The sequence below is a fragment of the Salvelinus sp. IW2-2015 genome, linkage group LG23, assembly GCF_002910315.2.
Source record: "Salvelinus sp. IW2-2015 linkage group LG23, ASM291031v2, whole genome shotgun sequence".
Lineage (NCBI taxonomy): Eukaryota > Metazoa > Chordata > Actinopteri > Salmoniformes > Salmonidae > Salvelinus > Salvelinus sp. IW2-2015.
In genome coordinates, this window is record NC_036863.1 from 27967441 (window position 1) to 27987489 (window position 20049).

General features: G+C 43.8%; 1 protein-coding gene, 1 non-coding gene and 3 pseudogenes across 2 annotated transcripts; 1 reads left to right on the forward strand and 4 right to left on the reverse strand.

Moving 5' to 3' along the window:
- The first annotated feature begins 1040 nt into the window (after positions 1–1040).
- Positions 1041–8730, forward strand: LOC139022608 (short transient receptor potential channel 2-like; annotated as a pseudogene).
- A 4318-nt stretch (positions 8731–13048) lies between these two features.
- Positions 13049–19552, reverse strand: LOC111950589 (ribonucleoside-diphosphate reductase large subunit). The gene is made up of 18 exons (XM_023968279.2): positions 19407–19552; positions 18703–18791; positions 18414–18591; positions 18023–18183; positions 17890–17929; positions 17539–17701; positions 17228–17369; positions 16915–16998; positions 16537–16698; positions 16272–16351; positions 15982–16183; positions 15438–15587; positions 15092–15313; positions 14880–14956; positions 14618–14753; positions 14367–14462; positions 14021–14209; positions 13049–13735 (listed from the first exon to the last, which is right to left on the reverse strand). The coding sequence occupies exons 1-18, from the start codon at positions 19423–19425 to the stop codon at positions 13547–13549; spliced, it is 2379 nt and encodes a 792-aa protein (XP_023824047.1). The 5' UTR covers positions 19426–19552; the 3' UTR covers positions 13049–13546.
- On the reverse strand, positions 13812–13929 carry LOC111951229 (small nucleolar RNA SNORA17; annotated as a pseudogene).
- LOC111951219 (small nucleolar RNA SNORD83) lies at positions 16790–16868 on the reverse strand. The gene has a single exon (XR_002875579.1). It is a non-coding gene; the product is annotated as a small nucleolar RNA SNORD83 (small nucleolar RNA).
- On the reverse strand, positions 17078–17195 carry LOC111951228 (small nucleolar RNA SNORA17; annotated as a pseudogene).
- Positions 19553–20049: the final 497 nt, after the last annotated feature.

Genomic DNA, 20049 nt, shown 5'->3' on the forward strand with positions numbered 1-20049 from the left:
ATCTGCAGTGTTTCCACTGGGGAGCATTTCCAGTGATAATGTTAAGAGGCTTGGTATGGAAGGCAAGGGCCACTCCCTGGTTTGGGCCTTGCCATGTGTGTAACACTGAAATGGTTGCTTTTTAATTAGTCCTGTCCCAGGGGAGTAGAGATGTGTTACTTGGTTTGTGGCGAGACATTCTAACCAACCTAACCTGTGTAGTCAGCCGAGAGCACATTACCACAGTGAGCCGTTCTTGACACTGAGCCCAAACAGCAGTCAGTGGACCTCACTGCCGTTCTCTCCTACCAAGCTCTTAGCCTCGATTAACCAGGGCGCTTGGATTTCCACCAATTTAATGTAACCTCACATTACGGACAATTACTGTCTGTCACTTTCACTAAAGAAACAATGGGAAACCTCAAGGTTAGTGTATTTGAAAAAACTTGGCAAAGAAAATATGTGAAACAATAGATTGAAATATGATGTAAAATGTGTCAAGAAGTAAGGTATGAATTTTGTAGTAGAATGTAGGTCAATTTAGTTTAATACTGCAATAATAAACTTAAATTGTAAATCTTCTTTCATACATTATTTGCAGCTCAAAGTGCTTTACAATGAGACTACAAATGATTTGAAAAGCAGTAAACAAAATGCATACAATGAAGAAAAATGACAGGAATGAATATGAACAGATTTACTAGAATAGAAAGCTATTATTACTGATGKTCTTGATAGTATCTTGCAATTTCATCTAGGGGTGGTCTTCATAGTAACATTACATTTTGTCTACTTATGTCTTCATAATGTTTATTCCTGTTAATTTCTCAGATTATAAGGCTATTTTGTCCTGTGTCATACCTTGATACTGCATGGTACTCACAAATTTCCTTTATGAATATCTTAATGTTCATCTGTAGACTACCCAGTGCAAACAAATGATTTAATAGTGATTTGTGTTTTGCAGTTTTATTATACATTTTTGTATTAATTWATGGTTTGGATTCAGAAATATCAAAGCAATGAACTCTCTGTGTCTCCTTGTGGTTTTAGCTAGAGCAATGGCAGGAGATGGTGAAGATGAAGAGGCGTGGATCGGTGCCATCCAGGATAGGAACATAATAAAGGTGTGTGGCCTGCTGAAGCCTGGCGACGGCATCATCCATCAGCTGGAGGCCCTCAACCTGTCCATCCACCTGGGCAACAATTTTGACTTCTCCCAGATCCATGAGGCTCTACTGGTCGCCATCGACATCCATCAACCCTGTGTGGTGAAGATGCTCCTCRACTGCCTGGACCAGGAGAAGAGCAACAAGATGGATGTGCAATCCTTCTCCCTGGCCATTTTCGACCACTCCATTGACGACTTGCAGTTTGCCCCGGCATGATCCCGCTGACCCTGGCCTGTCAGAAGGACCTGTATGAGATTGTCACCATGCTGACCTAGAAGGGCCACGTCATCCCACATTCACACAAGATCACCTGTGCCTGTCTAGAGTGCTGGAATGGGCGGCAGCATGACCTGCTGAAGTTCTACCTGTCTCAACACCTACCGTGGCATTGACAGTATGGCCTATCTGTCCATCACCTCATACAATGCCATGCTCAGTGCCTTCGGCCTCGGAAGGGAGATCCGTAAGCTTCCAAGAAGGAACCTGAGTTCAAGGTTAGATCCTGTTTGTGCTTATGCCGATATAGTCACTATGCACAAAGTATGTGGTGCATTACCCTGGAACTAATCTCTCTTGGACAGACTACGTAAAAATAAAGTATGCAAGATTTAAATTCTGGGTAAACCGAGATTACCCTGGAACAGGAATACAACCATACTGGGCAATGAATGTTTTAATTGTAACTATAACTTGTTACCATACTATTACCATGTTATTACCATTTTATTCCCTAATCTCATATGCCTTCGGAAAGTATTCAGACCCGTTGACCTTTTCCACATTTTGTTACGTTACAGCCTTATTCTGAAATATATATATTTTTAAATCCTCAGCAATCTACACACAATACCCCATAATGACAAAGTGAAAACAGGTTTTTAGAAATGTTTRCAAATGTATTAAAAAAATACCTTATTTACATAAATATTCAGACCCTTTGCTATGAGACTCAAAATTGAGCTCAGGTGCATCCTGTTTCCATTGATCATACTTGAGGTGTTTCTACAACTTGATTGGAGTCCAACTGCAGTAAATTCAATTGATTGGACATGATTTGGAAAGGCACACACCTGTCTATATATGGTTCCACGGTTGACAGTGCATGTTAGAGCAAAAACCAAGCAATGACGTTGAACAAATTGTTCGTAGAGCCCMGAGACAGGATTGTGTCGAGGCACAGATCTGGGGAAGGGTACCAAAAAATGTCTGCAGCATTCAACATAACCAAGAACACAGTGGCCTCCTTCATTCTTAAATGGAAGAAGTTTGGAACCACCAAGACTCTTCCTAGAGCTGGCCGCCCGGCCAAACTGAGCAATCGGAGAAGGGCCTTGTCAGGGAGGTGACCAAGAAYCCGATGGTCACTCTGACAGAGCTCTAGGGTTCCTCTGTAACCATCTCTGCAGCACTCCACCAATCAGGCCTTAATGGTAGAGTGGCCAAATGGAAGCCACTCCTCAGTAAAAGGCACATGACAACCCACTTGGAGTTTGCCAAAAGGCACCTAAAGACTCTCAGACCATGAGAAACAAGATTCTCTGGTCTGATGAAACCAAGATTGAACTCTTTGGYCTGGAAACCTACCACCATCCCTACGGTGAAGCATGGTGGTGGCAGCATCATGCTGTAGGGAAGTTTTTCAGTGGCAGGGACTGGGAGACTAGTCAGGATCGAGGCAAAGATGGATGGAGCAAAGTACAGAGAGATCCTTGATGAAAACCTGCTCCAGAGGGCTCAGGACCTGACTGGGGCGACGGTTCACCTTCCAACAGGACAACGACCCTAAGCACACAGCCAAGACAATGCAGGAGTGGCTTCGCGACACAGTTCACACTTCGCGACACACATTCAGCGACAAGTCCCTGAATGTCCTTGAGGGTCCAGCCAGAGCCCGTACTTGCACCCGATCGAACATCTCTGGAGAGACCTGAAAATAGCTGCACAGCAACGCTCCCCATCCACCCTGACAGAGCTTGAGAGGATCCGCAGAGAAGAATGGGAGAAATTCCCCAAATACAGGTGTGCCAAGCTTGTAGCGTCATACCCAAGAAGACTCAAGGCTGTAATCGCTGCCAAAGGTGCTTCAACAAAGTACTGAGTAAAGGGTCTGAATAGTTATGTAAATGTGATTTTTAAAATTTTCTTCTGTGGGTCATATGATTGAGTGTAGTCTGGCCCAGGAGTGTGAAGGTGAACGGAAAGGCTCTRGAGCAACAAACCGCCCTTGCTGTCTCTGCCTGGCCGGTTCTCCTCTCTCCACTGGGATTCTCTGCCTCTATTACAGGGGCTGAGTCACTGGCTTACTGGTGCTCAATCATGCCGTCCCTARGAGGGGTGCATCAATTGAGTGGGWTGAGTCACTGATGTGATCTTCCTGTCTGGGTTGGCGCCCCCCCTTGGGTTGTACCGTGGCGGAGATCTTTGTGGGCTATACTCGGCCTTGTCTCAGGATGGTAAGTTGGTGGTTGAAGCTATCCCTCTAGTGGTGTGGGGGCTGTGCTTTGGCAAAGTGGGTGGGGTTATATCCTTCCTGTTTGGCCCTGTCCGGGGGTATCATCGGATGGGGCCACAGTGTCTCCTGACCCCTAATGTCTCAGCCTCCAGTATTTATGCTGCAGTAGTTTATGTGTCGGGGGGCTAGGGTCAGTTTGTTATATCTGGAGTACTTCTCCTGTCTTATCCGGTGTCCTRTGTGAATTTAAGTATGCTCTCTCTAATTCTCTCTTTCTCTCTTTCTTTCTCTCTCTCTCTCGGAGGACCTGAGCCCTAGGACCATGCCTCAGGACTACCTGGCATGACGACTCCTTGCTGTCCCCCGTCCCACCCTGGCCCGTGGCTGCGCTCCAGTTTCAACTGTTCTGCCTGCGGCTATGGAACCCTGACCTGTTCACCGGACGTGCTACCTGTCCCAGACCTCCTGTTTTCAACTCTCTAGAGACAGCAGGAGCGGTAGAGATACTCTTAAAACCTCTTGGCGCACGGATCCCTTTAGCGGGATCATTTTCATCAACAACCGCTGAATTGCAGAGCGCAAATTAAAAATAAATAACATTTAAAAAATATTTCATGAAATCACAAGTGCAATATAGCAAAACACAGTTTAGCTTGTTGTTAATCCACCTGTCGTGTCAGATTTTGAAATTATGCATTTACAGCGAAAGCAATCCAAGCATTTTGTGTGAGTTTATCGATCACTAGACAAAACATTAACAACACCAGCCCGCATGTAGATTGGTTACGAAAGTCAGAAAAGCAATACAATTAATCACTTACCTTTGATGATCTTCGGATTGTTTGCCACTCACGAGACTCCCAGTTACATAATAAATGTTCCTTTTGTTCGTAAAGATTATTTTATATCAAAAAAAACCTCCATTTGTTTGGCGCGTTATGTACAGAAATCCACAGGCTCAGGTAGGTCATGAAGGGCAACGAAAATTCCAAATAGTATCCGTAAAGTTCGTAGAAACATGTCAAACGTTTAATAATAATCCTCAGGTTGTTTTTAAACATAAATAATCGATAATATTCAACCGGACGGTAAACTATTCAATACAATAGAGAAAGAAAATGTTGACTACCACTTTCGCACGCAAGAACTAATCAAAGGACATCTGGCTATCCACTGACGGGATTTGATAAATCTCGCTCATTTTTCAGAATAAAAGCTTGAAACTATGTCTAAAGCCTTTTCACAACCTGTGGAAGCCATTGGAAAAGGAATCTGGTGATATCCCTTTTAAATGGAGGATAGGCAGGCAATGGAACAGGGATTTTTCAAAATAAGAGGCACTTCCGGGTTGGATTTCCTCAGGTTTTCGCCTGCAAAATCAGTTCTGTTATACTCACAGACAATATTTTGACAGTTTTGGAAACTTTAGAGCTGTTTTCTATCCTTATATATGCATATATCCTATAGTATCTGAGAAATAGGCCGTTTACATTGGAATGTTATTTTTCCAAACATAAAAATTCTGCCTCCTAGCATCAAGAAGTTTTAATGATCGGCTTATGAAAACTCCAACTGACATTTACTCCTGAGGTGCTGAACTTGCTGCACCCTCGACAACTACTGTGATTATTATTTGACCATGCGTGGTCATTTATGAACATTTGAACATCTTGGCCATGTTCTGTTATAATCTCCACCCGGCACAGCCAGAAGAAGAGGACTGGCCACCCTCATAGCCTGGTTCTCTCCTAGGTTTCTTCCTAGGTTTTGGCCTTTCTAGGGAGTTTTTCCTAGCCACCGTGCTTCTACACCTGCATTGCTTGCCTGTTTGTGGTTTTAGGTTGGGTTTCTTGTACAGCACTTTTAGATATCGCTAATGTAAAAATGGCTATAATAATACTTTTGATTTGATTTGATTACGGCTTATTTTTTTGTTGCAAATATTATTATTTTGTAACTGTTTTTGCTTTGTCATTATGGGTTATGGTGTGTAGATTGAGGAAAAAATACAATTTAATCAATTTTAGAGTAAGGCCGTAACCAAACAAAATGTGGAAAAAGTCCAGGGGTCGGAATACTTTCCAAAGGCACTGTATATACTGTATTCTATTCTACTGTATATTGCTCGTCGTAATATTTATATTTCTTAATTTCATTTTACTTTTAGATTTGTGTGTATTGTGTATTGTTAGATACTACTGTTGGAGCTAGGAACACAAGCATTTCGCTACACCCGCAATAACATCTGCATGTGACCAATACAATTTGATTTAATTTATTCTGTGCTGTTATGTGAAGTGTTATTAGGTTGTTTAGCTGAGTGGGTGTTTGTGTTATCTCTCCCACAGCCTCAGTACCTGTGTCTGGAGGAGCTGTGCCAGGAGTTTGCGGTGGAGCTGCTGGGGATTGTCCTTAACCAGAGTGAGGTCACCACCATCCTGAACAGCTGTGGAGACTGAAACCAGGACCAGCAAGTGTTCGAGGAGGGCATCCCAAACCTGACCCGCCTGAGGCTCGCTGTAAACTACTATCAGAAACAGGTAGAGCCCAGTCATCTATAACCAGAAACAGGTAGGGCTCAGTCATCTATAACCAGAAACAGGTAGAGCCCAGTCATCTATAACCAGAAACAGGTAGAGCCCAGTCATCTATAACCAGAAACAGGTAGAGCCACAAGCAGCTACAGAGCTAGTAGATTCTGAGTGGTGTTATTTGGGGTGCTGCTGTCATTGATTTACAGTATAATGAACATGTTCAGTGAGATAGTGTATCCCTCTCTATATGTCCTGTTTGTGAATTGTGGCCACTCTTTCTCTCTCTAGTTTGTGGCACACCCTATCTGCCAGCAGGTGCTGTCCTCTATTTGGTGTGGGAACCTGTCTGGCTGGAAGGGAAGCAGGATGAAAGCTGCTGGTGTCTGTGGGGGATCTTCTTCCCCATGCCCCTCCTCTGCCTYGTCTACTGGATCGCATCCAAGTCCAAGCTCAGATGTCCTGAAGTTCTGTAAAGGTGGTGATGTTGTATGGGCCTTGTGTGTCTCTGCTTGGGTCTGTCTTGGGCCTGCAGATGTATGGCTCAGTTTTCTCATGTATTTGCTCTTGGCTATGTTTATACTCCAGTGGAGGTTGCTGAGGAGAGGACAGCTCATAATAATGTCTGGAATGGAGTAAATGGAATGGCATCAAACACATGGAAACAATGTATTTGATACCGTTCCACCTTTTCTGCTCCAGTCATTACCACGAGCCCGTGCTCCCCAATTAAGGAGCCACCAGCCTCCTGTGATATATTCTACTGTATGTCTCTCAGGTGGGAAAGATACTTTAGATTTCAGTGATTAAGTTTCTTCTTCACTCAACCTCCTATATGTGGTTCCTCATCACTTTGTTGGGAGAGTCCATCACCATGGAGTTGTATAGAGACCAGTTTGCTTCGCGTCAACAGAATATTCTGCACTGCTCATTCCACATGGTGTGTGTGGTCGGTGGGTTAGTTTGTTGGTTTATAGAAATGAGTCTCTTCTCTCTACCTAGGTTCATGTTCATATTCATGATAATTGGAACAGCTTTCCTCTGTGGTATCAATAACATCTATGTTCCTTATGTCGCCCAATCATATTTTGGAAGGTAAAGAAAATGTTGAAGTACACTACTGCCTAGCTTCATTCTTGTTAGATCACTCATGATAATCATAATCCTCCCAACCCTAACTCCATTCCATAGGTTTAATAAGACTTTTCGTTTCCTGTTCTGGACCATGTTTGGGGTGGCAAACCAGGACTATATGGACATGTCCGAGTTTGTGGTGGCATGATCCTTTACGGCATCTTCACCCTCGTCATCGTGCTGCACAATATGCTCATTGCCATGATCACCAACACCTGCCAGAAGATTGAGGTGAGATCAGATTAAACTCAAGAAACCTGGCTCTTAGTTTGTCCACCTCAAGGGCAGGATAATGCCTTTGAATGGAATAAACTGCATCCCAATGTAGCAAATAAAAGTGTTTCAAAGCTCAAATTCTAGACCTTTGTGATTACACAGTAAAGTTTAGGAGAGATTCTAGGATGGGCCCTGACTGCTGCTTACCTGTCCCCTCTCAGGATGTCGCTGACGTTGAGTGGAAATTTGCCCCGATCTAAGCTCTCTGAGTTACTTCAGAGGTCTCACCATGCCTGTCCCCTTCAACATCATCCCCCAAGGCCTTTTTCTACCTCATACGGTAGGTTTGACTGTGTGTGTTATACAGACAACTTCCTCTACCAACAATAGAACAACCTCTATCTCAAAGGTCAGTTTCATCTCATATTACATGTTTATCCCAGGGGTATTTTTCGTTGGATCTGCTGCTGTTGTACTTCAAACTCGACATCAGACTGTCCCTCCCATAACCTCCATGGTAAGAACTACACCTCAGCTCATTTGACATTGTCTTGTCATACAGACCAATGAGAATGTCTCTGTTCCCTTTGTTGTCGTCCAATGGGAAGAAGATGGTGGCGGGTCAGGGGAGAACCAGATACCTTAACGCCAGCAGGTGATCCAGGCTCTGGTGCAGCGTTACATTGATTCTGCACRTCGCGAGTTTGAGGAGACCAAGAGAAATATTAACCTATCAAGTTTCYTAACCCAGCCTTAGGGCCTTCAAGTCTTCAGTTAAGACACGTTTCTGTGTTAAGGTCACAGTTAAACAGAGAGGAAGTACTGACTTGGCCTCACACATGCACACTCTGTTTAGTACTGTATGTATGTAAAAGCATTGTGGTGCATTCAGTGTCATTGGTTTGGTCTATTCTTAACACCTCAGACGTGGTTAATTGGATCACAGCTAACAAGGTAGTGGGCAGGCTGCATGCTGTGATGAAGGCCAACATGCAGGTTCTGATGGACTCTGGCCAGGCTGCAGGATACGACCCCAACACTGATGGCTTCTCCATCCTGGGGAAATACATCATGGAAGCCAAGAACAACTTCAGGGGCTTCAACAACAGGCTGGATGACAAACACACACCTTTACTGGTGACTGTGGAGATGGAACATGACAGAAAGGTGGAGATAGAGAGGGTTGTAGCAGTGGTGATAGCAGAGGAGACAGAACAAGCCAGAAGAGTGGAGATGGGATAGTGGTCAAACAGGAGTTTTTATTTTTATTTTTATTTATTTTTTAACCTTTATTTAACTAGGCAAGTCAGTGTTATGAGAATTTTGTTCTCAATGTTCATAAACTGAACTTCAATTAAAATACTCTGTCTGTTACTAAGAATTTGTAAGGTTCTTATTAAAATGAAACAGACAGAGGCCAGTCTACCATAGTCAGCATGTATATTTACGAGAGCTCTCTTATCATTTCCTGTACATTGGTCTATATACCTCACATTTCGTCATAAATGTCCCTCCTCTCAGAAACAATGACAATATAGTTCACAAGTCTTCTCCTTCTCATACATTGTCTGCCACCTGTTATACAATCTACTACAAGCCCAAGGTCTCTCCCCTCCCTGGGTGGGGACAGAATGTCCTGTAAGGAACACAGTAGTACAKCTTGTCTGTCGATAGCTCCTCTTATCATTTGTTTCACACTTGCACCCTGCTTACATACTAAAAAGGAACAAAAAGTCMTTGTTCTAATTCTGACTAAAACTACACACATCAGATTTAGATTTATGATTCTAATAACTTTCATACAATCATACAGTGACAGGGTAGAATTCTGTTAGTTATAGTACTACGTTAAAGGTATACATCATTTAGTCATTATTCATAAAAATCATAACAGTCAGTTAAGAACAAATTCTTATTTACAATGACGGCCTACCCCGGCCAAATCCAGACGATGCTGGGGCAATTGTGCACCGCCCTATGGGCCTCCCAATCACGGCCGGATGTGATGCAGTCTGGATTTGAACCAGGTACTGCAGTGACGCCTCTTGTACTGAGATGCAGTGTCTTAGACCACTTCGCCACTTGGGAGCCAAATCCACTGGATTGCCCTTTCCCTCCACCTTCTTCCCCACCATCTTATTGGCGCTTACCTTTTTATATCTGGGGTTAGATGGAGCAGAACAGGAGGTGGAGCCAGATGGAGCAGAGGGGATGAASCAGGTAGGAGACATGGATGTTGTGAAGATGGAGGAGGGGAGAGTTAATGGAGGGAAGGTAGAGAGAAGGGTGGATGGGGGTAGTGAAGGAGTCAGAGCAGAAAATGGAGAGGAGACAGTGAGGGGAAGGGAGAGATTCGGATATTAAAAGGTAAGCACCAATGAGATGGTGGAGAAGAAGGTGGAGGGAAAGGGCAATCCAGTGGAGGCAGAAGTAAGGATGGAAGAAGGTAAAGGGAAAAAGGTAGATCGCAGTGTGGATAATACAATCTGGTGGAAAGGACTTGTAGGAGGTGAATGAGAAGGGAAGACGTGGGAATGAAGGGAAAGTAGACATGGGACTGGRAGATCTGAAAGAGGAAGGTCAGGGTGATGGAACTGAAGGAGAAAAGAGTTGTGGGGGAAATCAACATGGCCGAGAGGTGGATTAAGGGACCGGGGAGGGCGTTGGAGAATGTGACTAAGAAGAAGGCTGCCACGGCTAGCGTGGTGGTGGTAGTGGAGAATACTGCCAGGGCTGGGGTGAAGGTGGTTCCTTCCCGACCGATGGCAGCAGCAGCTCACAGGACACTGGCTTCGGCTCGCAGGAAGGGGGGGGGGTCTATCATTGGAGGACCAATGAGAACTGCACATCTGAGTGCATCATCTTCAGATTAGAAGTGTCAGCCAGTTAGCATTGTTTCAGTCAACTCCATAGTCCCTTAATTGGTTGACTTCATGAGATGTTTTACATCAAAGCAGCAATATACACTTGCAGTAGGTAGCATAAAACTATTTTGCTGTGAAATGAGCTACAAATCATTCAAAGGCATGTATATACACGCAGGGTTGGGTACTTTCTAAATGTAATCCGTTACAATTACTAGTTACCKGTCCAAACTGTGTAATTTTATAGTTGTTTATAGTTGGTTTGGTCTTAGAATAGACCAAACCAATGACACTGAATGCACCACAATGCTTTTACATACATACAGTACTAGTACAATGTAATTTTTGGAATATGATTACTTTCCCCTTAAAGAGGCATTAGAAGAAGACAAAGTATCCATCAAATGCATTAGGTGTGTCATCATAGTGGTTTCTGACTTGTGGTCAGACTCATTGAGGTGGATCAAACTTAAACTTGCACCTTTTTTCAATGCTCAATTGAATTTCATTGAGAAAACAGAAAGGTGTCAATGTATTTATTCACAAAGATCCTTTCTGAATTTAGTAATCTAGTTTTTTTTTAAGTATCTGTAATCTGATTATAATATTGCTGCTGGTACTCTGATTAGTTTTTTGTAATCAGATACTCCACAACCCTGTATACAATATTGTTAAGTGATGTAGCCAAATTTAACATGATCTGTGAACACCTAGTGATACCGATGTCTGCTCCCATTGGACCACCTGTTTGAGACCGGTACTAACTCTTATTCATTGTAATTATAGACATTCCAACCTAACAATTAGAAAGGATAGAGAATTACCTTGAAAGTGAATTACAATTTCACTTTGAATACATCTTTTCAAACCAATATTAAAATAACAAAAATATATACAATGTCCTTGTGTGTTCATTATATAAAGTAAATCATTTGAGTAAAACTGGCTACACTGCTCTGACAGTCTCTTCTCTGTTGGTCAACCTGGTCTCAGWGCATTTCGTATTATTCTGTATGTAAATCCGAAGTACTCCGTTTAGTATGGTGTGTTAAGTTTGGTACGGTTACATAAGACAGATGGTTACTTAAGGCAAAACAACCTGGACTCAGAGCATTTTGTATTATTATGTAAGTAAATACAAGACACTCCATTTCGTATGTTACTTTTCAAATGGTATGTATTAACTTGTGGATATCCATCACCCATTTCAAAAGTCAAAATATCAAGAGTGAAAGAAGCCCCATCTTCCTGATACAATTCCCATCAAGTACAAAATAGCATCACCTTATGCCTTGTATTGTTATTGCTAAACTACTGTATACCTTGACAAAACATTGACAGGACATTGCATGAACACAAACATAATTACACTGGGCCTCCCGAGTGGCGCGGCGGTCTAAGGCACTGCAGTGCTTGAGGCGTCACTACAGATCCGGGTTCGATCCCGGGCTGTGTCGCAGCCGGCTGCGCCTGGGAGACCCATGAGGCAACGCACAATTGGCCCAGCGTCGTCCGGGTTAGGGGAGGKTTTGGCCGGCTGGGATGTCCTTGTCCCATTGCGCTGTAGCGACTCCTGTGGCAGGCCTGGCGCATGCACACTGACACGGTCACCAGTTGTACGGTGTTTCCTCCGACACATTAGTGCGTCTGGCTTMCGGTTKAAGTGTGTCAAGAAGCAGTGCAACTTGGCAGGGTCGTGTTTCGGAGGACGCATGGCTCTCAACCTTCGCCTCTAGTGAGTCCCAGTTATGGGACAAGACTAACTACCAATTGGGGAGAAAAAAANAGGGTCGTGTTTCGGAGGACGCATGGCTCTCAACCTTCGCCTCTAGTGAGTCCCAGTTATGGGACAAGACTAACTACCAATTGGGGAGAAAAAAAGGAATAATTATAATTACACTGAACAAAAAAATAACCAACACGCACAAAAAACTTATCCTGTTATCCTGTTAATGAGCATTTCTCCTCCTCTCAAGGAAGCTCATCACAGTTCATCTAAAATGAGCATTGGAGAAGTGTGCTCTCCACGGATTAATCCCAGTTTATCTGTACTGGGCAGATGACAGACATGGCATAGTGTGGGCGAGCGGTTTGCTGAGGTTAACTTTGTGGAGTGTCCCATGGTGGGTTTATGGTATGGGCAGGTATAAACTACATAAAAATGAACACAATTGCATTTTATTGATGGCAATTTGAATGCACAGCGATACCGTGACAAGATCCTGAGGCACTTTGTCATGCCATTGATCCCCCTCCACCCCATGTCACAAGGATCTGTACAAAATTCCTGGAAGCTGAAAATGTCCTAGCTCTTCCATGGCCTGCATACWCACCGGACATGTCACCTATTGAGCAAGTTTGGAATGCTCTGGATCAACAAGTACGACAGTGTGTTCCAGTTCTCGCCAATATYCAGCAACTTCATGCAGCCATTGAAGAGTGGGACAACATTCCACAGAACACAATAAACAGCCCGATCAACTCTATATGAAGATGTCACGCAGCATGAGGCAAATGGTGGTCACACCAGATATTGACAATTTTYTGATCCACACCTTTTTTTCTTGTAAGGTACAGTATCTGTGATGAACAGATGCATATCTGTATTCCCAGTTGTGTGAAATCCATAGATTAGGGCCTAATGAATGTATTTAAATTGACTGATTTCCTTATCTGAACATTAACTCAGTAAACTTCAAATTGTTGCATGTTGCGTTTATATTTTTATTCAGCATACAAAGCAATTTTATTTTCCCCACAGGTCAAATACAAAAAAATACTTATAATATACACTAATGTTGTTTAAGTTCATTCAGCAAGTTATGAGATTCTTAGATTTACATATTAACAATGGAGTAGACAAACAGTTTGGAAACTCTGAATCCTATACAAAACAAATCAGACAAACAGATCCACACAGACAGTGTAACCGTGAAAGATAAATAGAAAACAGTTAATAATCTGGTATTAGCAGACAGAGCACACCTTGTACAGCACTATAGTTAGGCTACATTAGCATGCCCACAACACAAACATAAAAGCCTGTTCTATTAAGAGTGATCTGACATCAGGGCAGATTACTGTATAATGTTACCTGACCTAATGACAGTGTGGTTCAAAGATCCTGAGGACTTCAGTGGTCCACTGCTATGGTGAATTAACTAAAGAGCGTGGGTAGGGGAAGGAGTGGGGTGCCGTCTAAGAGCCACACATCAGGCAGTCGTCGCGGTTCTCCAGGGAACACACCATAGCGGCTCTGTTGAGCTCCTTGACCGCCTCCAAGTTCTTAGCCGACTGAGACTCCTTCAGCTTCTCCTTGTTCAGGGTGAACTGGATGGGGTTGGCTGCAGGCTTGGTCCTCAGGTAGTACATGCCCGTCTTCAGACCCTGAGGAGCGGAAAAGAGGTTAGTGGTTTATCGTATTTAATATTTAACACTACTTTGATCCTCATAAGTTGCCTCCCTAGCCAATCACGCCAAGTTCCCATTGTTCTGGGTCCTCRGCATAGACCTGTCACTCTCCGCCCCTCATGACACACGCGCGACACTTTCAGTCGGACTACAATGCTTCAAGGGGCAGCATCAGCCAGCCATTTTAACACCAGAGTTAAGGATGGCCCTGAGCTAAGAAAATGCAATCTTATAGAAACTTCAATAGGCAAGCTGACTCACCTGCTTCCAGCCGTAGAAGTGCATGCTGGTGAGCTTGCCGTAGTTAGGCTCAGCAATGTGGATGTTGAGGGACTGGCTCTGGTCTATGAAGGCCCCGCGGTCAGCAGCCATCTTCAGAATAGTCTTCTGGGAGATCTCCCACACAGTCTTATACAGCTCCTTCAGGTCATCTGGGATCTCAGCAATGCCCTAAAGACAAGTAACAATAGAACGATGACAACTACTAAAAAAGGATAGCGCTTTTAAAATCTAACAAAAGTTAGACACCACCTTCACAAAATACAGTCAAAAGGACATAATTGCACTCTGATTGGTCTTCATTGATTGTGATGGTCTGGGTTCTCACCTGGATGGATCCGTTCTGACCAATCAGCTGGTTCTTCATCTCCTCATTCCACAGCCCTCTCTCTGTTAGGTCCTTCAACAGRTGGGGGTTCACAATCTGCAAGGAGCACAAAGAACATTAGTCCTCACATATACACAACTCTAGCTTTTTACACCCCCAAACTCAGAGCCTTCTAGTGTTTGAGTATGCTGTGTATGTGTTTCAGCAGAGGTCTAACTGTCTATGGAACCCACAGAGAGAGTGGTACTGACCTGGAACTCTCCAGAGAGGACTCTGCGGGTGTAGATGTTGCTGGTGTAGGGCTCGATAGACTCGTTGTTGCCCAGGATCTGGGCTGTAGAGGCCGTGGGCATGGGGGCCAGCAGCAGACTGTTCCTCACACCGTGCCTGGAGAGAGTGAAGTGGTGATGAAAAAGAAAGGCGACAACATTTAAATCCACTTGGTTGGTCATGTATGTGTTGAGACTAACTGTAGTTGGGTTGGTAAAATGGAGGACAAGGTTGASAACTTACTTGGCAATCTTTTCCTTGAGAACTGTCCAGTCCCACAGGTCAGTTGGGGTTTTGTCCCACATGTTGTACTGAAGGATCTGGGGAAAATAACCATTTAAGCCTGAGACCCACACCAGAACATTCTCCTTAATCCAAAATTAACTATTGACAAGTTAGTTACCCTAAACAGGATATCTAACATCTCAGTTAGGTGTAAGGGTGGTGGTACTCACTCCTTTACTGACAGGGGAGCCTGGGTAGGTCTGGTAGGCACCGAGCTCAGCAGCAAGTTCACAGCTGGACTCCAGGGCAGCGTAGTAGATGGTCTCAAAGATCTGAGTGTTGAGCTTCTGGGCCTCGGCGCTCTCAAAGGGGAAACGCATCAGGATGAAAGCATCAGCAAGACCCTGCACACCGATACCAATGGGCCTGTGGCGCTTGTTGGAGTTCTCAGCCTGGTTAGAGAGGAGGCGAGGCATGGGGCAATCAGTTACTGGCCCACATTAAGATATAACCTGTAGAATCACCAGTCTTGCTGATCATATTATTAGTATCACTAAGTTGAACACTAGACATTACCTCGACCACAGGGTAGTAGTTGATCTCAATGATCTTGTTGAGGTTCCTGACGATGACCTTGGTGACGTAGGCCAGCTTGTTGAAGTCAAATGTTCTCTCTGGGGTGACATACATGTTGAGGGCGATGGACGCCAGGTTACACACTGCCACCTGAGATTGGGAAATAGGAGCCAGATAGATTAGCGTCACACTTAGGCCATTTAAGCATACTTTGGTGTGATCCAACATTTATTTTCAACAATATACAAATCAAAGGATGCCATTCAAACAGCTTTGGGATTAAGTATGCATGTTATCAGAGCCATCATCCTTGGGTGATAGATACTGTAGTTGGTCATCTCTGCGTTGAGCGCTAATGCATATCTATGAGGTCATCCTGTGGCCAGAGTCAATAACACAAACTGAGGCTGGTCTCCGTTTGCGTCCAAAATGTCAACCTAATCCCTGTATAGTCCACTACCTTCAACCAGTGCCCCGATACAGGGAACAGGTATGGACTTGGTCAAAAGTAGTTCAAACAGTTTAGGTAATCGATTGCCCTCACCTCATCATGGCTGGTGTACTCTACAATTTCGGTACAAAGGTTACTGGACTTAATGGTGCCCAGGTTCTGCTGATTACTCTTCCTGTTGCAGGCGTCCTTGTAAAGCATATAGGGGGTGCCCGTCTCAGTCTGGGACTCAATAATGGCATGCCACACCTGCTGGGCCTTCACCACCCGCTTGACCCGACCCTCCTGCTCATACCTGACGACAGAGACAGGTCCAGTGAGACATTGCACAGGGAGTAGACTGGTATGGAGCAGTTATACCGGGTCAGGAGCGCCGGTCTTACCTGGTATAGAGCTTCTCAAACTCCTCCCCCCAGCACTCATCCAGTCCAGGGCAGTCACTGGGGCACATCAGGGACCAGTCCTGTGGGTACGATATATCAGTACTCAATGGTGTCTTTCAAGAAGATATTCATCTAAACAGAACCACTCCTTATTCCCTTCTTTAATTCAACCTTGAGGAGCGATGTACAAAATATACTAGAGCTCGAATTTCACAAAATTCCATATCTGGTTTGAATAGTTCAGTTGATAAATGTTGCTGCATACCTGGTTGCTCTCCACTCTCTTCATAAAGAGGTCAGGGATCCACATGCCGTAGAACAGATCTCTGGCCCTCTGCTCTTCCTTMCCCGTGTTCTTCTTCAGGTCCAAGAAGTCAAACACATCAAAGTGCCACGGCTCCAGGTACATGGCAAACGCACCAGGTCTCTGAGGAGGGCAATGAGCGGGAGTTAAATGCCTGATGACGGTACAGTAAACACAGGCCACAGAGTCTGAAAGACCATATGCATGTTCTCAGAGCCATCAGACCTGGGTGATAGATAGTGGGTCATCTCTGCGCAGAGCGCTAATGCATATCTATGAGGTCATCCTGTGGCCAGAGTCAATAACAAAACCTGTATTCAAATCTAATTTCATTCTCACCTTGTTGCCTCCCTGGTCCACATAGCGTGCTGTGTTGTTGTACACTCGGAGCATGGGGACCAGCCCATTGGAATTACCATTTGTCTTAAAAAATAAAAACAAAGAAGTCTCAGTAACTGAGTGACATTCATTTTTTTCTCATGTACAAACTTTCCCCAAGATCTGTCAGAGCCATCAATCACGCCAAGTACCCACTGTTCTGGGTCCTCGGCGTAGACATAGCCCCATCACTCTACACCCCTCCTGACACTTAGTCGGACAGCAACGCCTCAWGKGGCAGTCTTATTTATGAACGTGACCATGTGAACCTCACCCCAGCAATGTAGCTGCCCGTGGCTCTGATGCAGCTSACTGCCACGCCGATGCCCCCTGCTGATTTAGAGATTAGGGCACACTGCTTTAGGGTGTCGTAGATGCCCTCAATGCTGTCATCCTTCATGGCCAACAGGAAACAGCTGAAAAGTCAACAAGGACAACCAATTTAAAACTGATCAAGCGCTTTTCTGGTTTGCACTCAAAGATGTCGGTATTTTCTACAATTCAGTAATCATAGCCATTACACTGAGGAWTGGGAATGGTTTCTAGTAGAATGGCAAAAGTAGATCCAAAATATGAAGTGCTTACCTGGACAGTTGTGGGCGGTTGGTGCCAGCATTGAAGAGTGTGGGYGAAGCGTGGGTGAACCACTTCTCTGACAGCAGGTTGTAAGTCTCGATGACAGCGTCAATGTCAGTCTGATGAATCCCAACTGCCACCCTCATGAGCATGTGCTGGGGTCGCTCGGCAACTACAYAGAAACAGAACAGGTCAGCATGAGGGATGGAGCTCATCTGAACCACATAAAAAAACAGCTCTGAAAATGTGCCTGTTTGGCCAGGTGCCACTGGTGAGGAGCCCTAATCCAGTGTAGCATAGGTTCATATCATRACAAGATGTCAATTCTTACAGGGACGTAGTTTATTTAACCCGACTCACCTTTCCCATTAATCTTCAGAAGGTATGACCGCTCAAGTGTCTGTAGAAAAACAAAAAAGKGTTTACTTTCCTACCATTGCAGAATGTACTTTTAAATGATTATGGTTCATAAACCATGTACTGTAAAAATGACCTTRAATCCAAARAAGTTGTAGGAGAAGTCCCGGTCGAAGATGATTGCAGAGTTGAGGCGATCCTTGTTTTCTAGGACAATGTCAAGTGTCTCCTTGGCAACCATGGGAGAGTGGCATCTGTTTAGTGGGTTGACATAGTTGTAGAGATCCTCCACCACATCTAAAACAGCATTGACAGAAAAAAATAGAGATTTCCAGATACCTTAGTTTCACACCCAGGGTTTAGAAATTACTTTTAGGTACCAATTTCTTCAGTTACCAGAAGTGCGATTGTCAGCTCACTGGCAAATTCAACATCCGTGCCACTGAATGAGTGGACTGGCTGAATCTTGGCTACTTTGAGTGAGCCTGATAATGGAGCAATATGCATAACTTGCAAGAGAGACTTACCACTGAACACCTTCTTGGTCTCCTTGTGCAGGTTGGAGACGGCGATGCGGGCAGCMAGGATGGCATAGTCGGGGTGTTTCGTTGTGAGGGTGGCAGCAATCTCTGCAGCCAGTGTGTCCAGCTCCACTGTAGTGACCCCACTGTACAGACCCTGAATTACCTTCATGGTGATCTGGGTCTAAACGTGGGACAACAGGCAGGGTAAAGGGTGCGTTAGAGGAACACAGCACACAGAAACACTAGAATTAACAAACAACGGAAATACATTGAACATAAAATATCGACTCACTGGATCTACAAAGTCAGAGTTGAGTCCATAGCACAGCTTCTGAATGCGGGAAGTGATCTTGTCAAACATGACACGCTCTTCGCGCCCATCTGAAAATGATGTAATGACGGAAGTGTTAAGCAGAAAATCAACAATAAAATATATGTGCGCGCCATGGAAAAGGAATTTACAAGTTAATGTCAGTAATTGCCACAAAGCTATAAAACAAAGTCAATTTAGTTATGTAATTGATGGGATAGTCACGGATAGTAGCCAACGCCCGGTTGTGTAACCCAGAAAGTTGTTTTGGGGTTAAAAGTATAATTTAAATACTTGAAAATGTTAACTAGCTATATGATTAATTAATTGATGGGAGTCACGGATACTTCCAATCAAATGACCTAGATAGAAGCACCTAGCTAAACTACAAAACGTTGACAAATTTGGCGCCAAGTTTGACAAAGGAACATTGCTGCAAGACTGTCAATAACCTGTTTTGATCGTTCTTTTTAAACACGACAGCGGTCTTTATCTAGCTAGCTAACGCATTCAATAACATTAGCTACCTAACTAGGCAGTCATTCAACGTGGTTAATGACAGTACAGTAGCCAACGATATAATACACGTTCAAAAGCTTGCTTGTAAGAAAAAAAGACAAGACAAGARTCAGTCAAATAGCAAACTTATCTAGCTTTTGCTATTATTCCTACTAGAAATGACCTACCTCGCTTTATCACATGCATGTTGACAAGGGTTGTTTTCTTTCCAGAGAAAGTGCGAAAAATAAGAATACTGATATATATAGCTTAGAATGTACAGAGAGAGTCTCAMGCTAACAGCCGTCGAAGACTTCAGGTGCAGAGGATAAACCGCGAATAACTACTTCTTCTTCTATGAAGTTTAACAGCGGTTGGCATCCAATTTGTTGCATTACCGCCACCTACTAGATTGGAGTACAACTTCCTTATACTTTGCTTGAAAAATAAAAATAAATACCCTACCATCTAACACTACACTCACTAATTTCAAAATTATATAAAATAAAATKAACACCACCCTACTCCACTAATTAAATGTATGTATTCCTACCTCATGCAATCATCCTGAAAGGATGGGACATCACCACTTAACACACCCTGTAACTCTTCTGATGTCAAATCTCKCACACCCAAWTACCTCTTTGCAGCTGCCACCACAACCTCAATTTTCTGTGACTTACGTTCCCTCCCTGCTGTACAATTGATAACATTGCTATAAATGCTAAAAATCCAATCTCACTGAAACTTATATCACTTTTTTGGCCTATCCCTCTGTACTGGTATATCTCTACTACTCTCACCGCTCCTCCCCCTTAACCCATCTTCCTC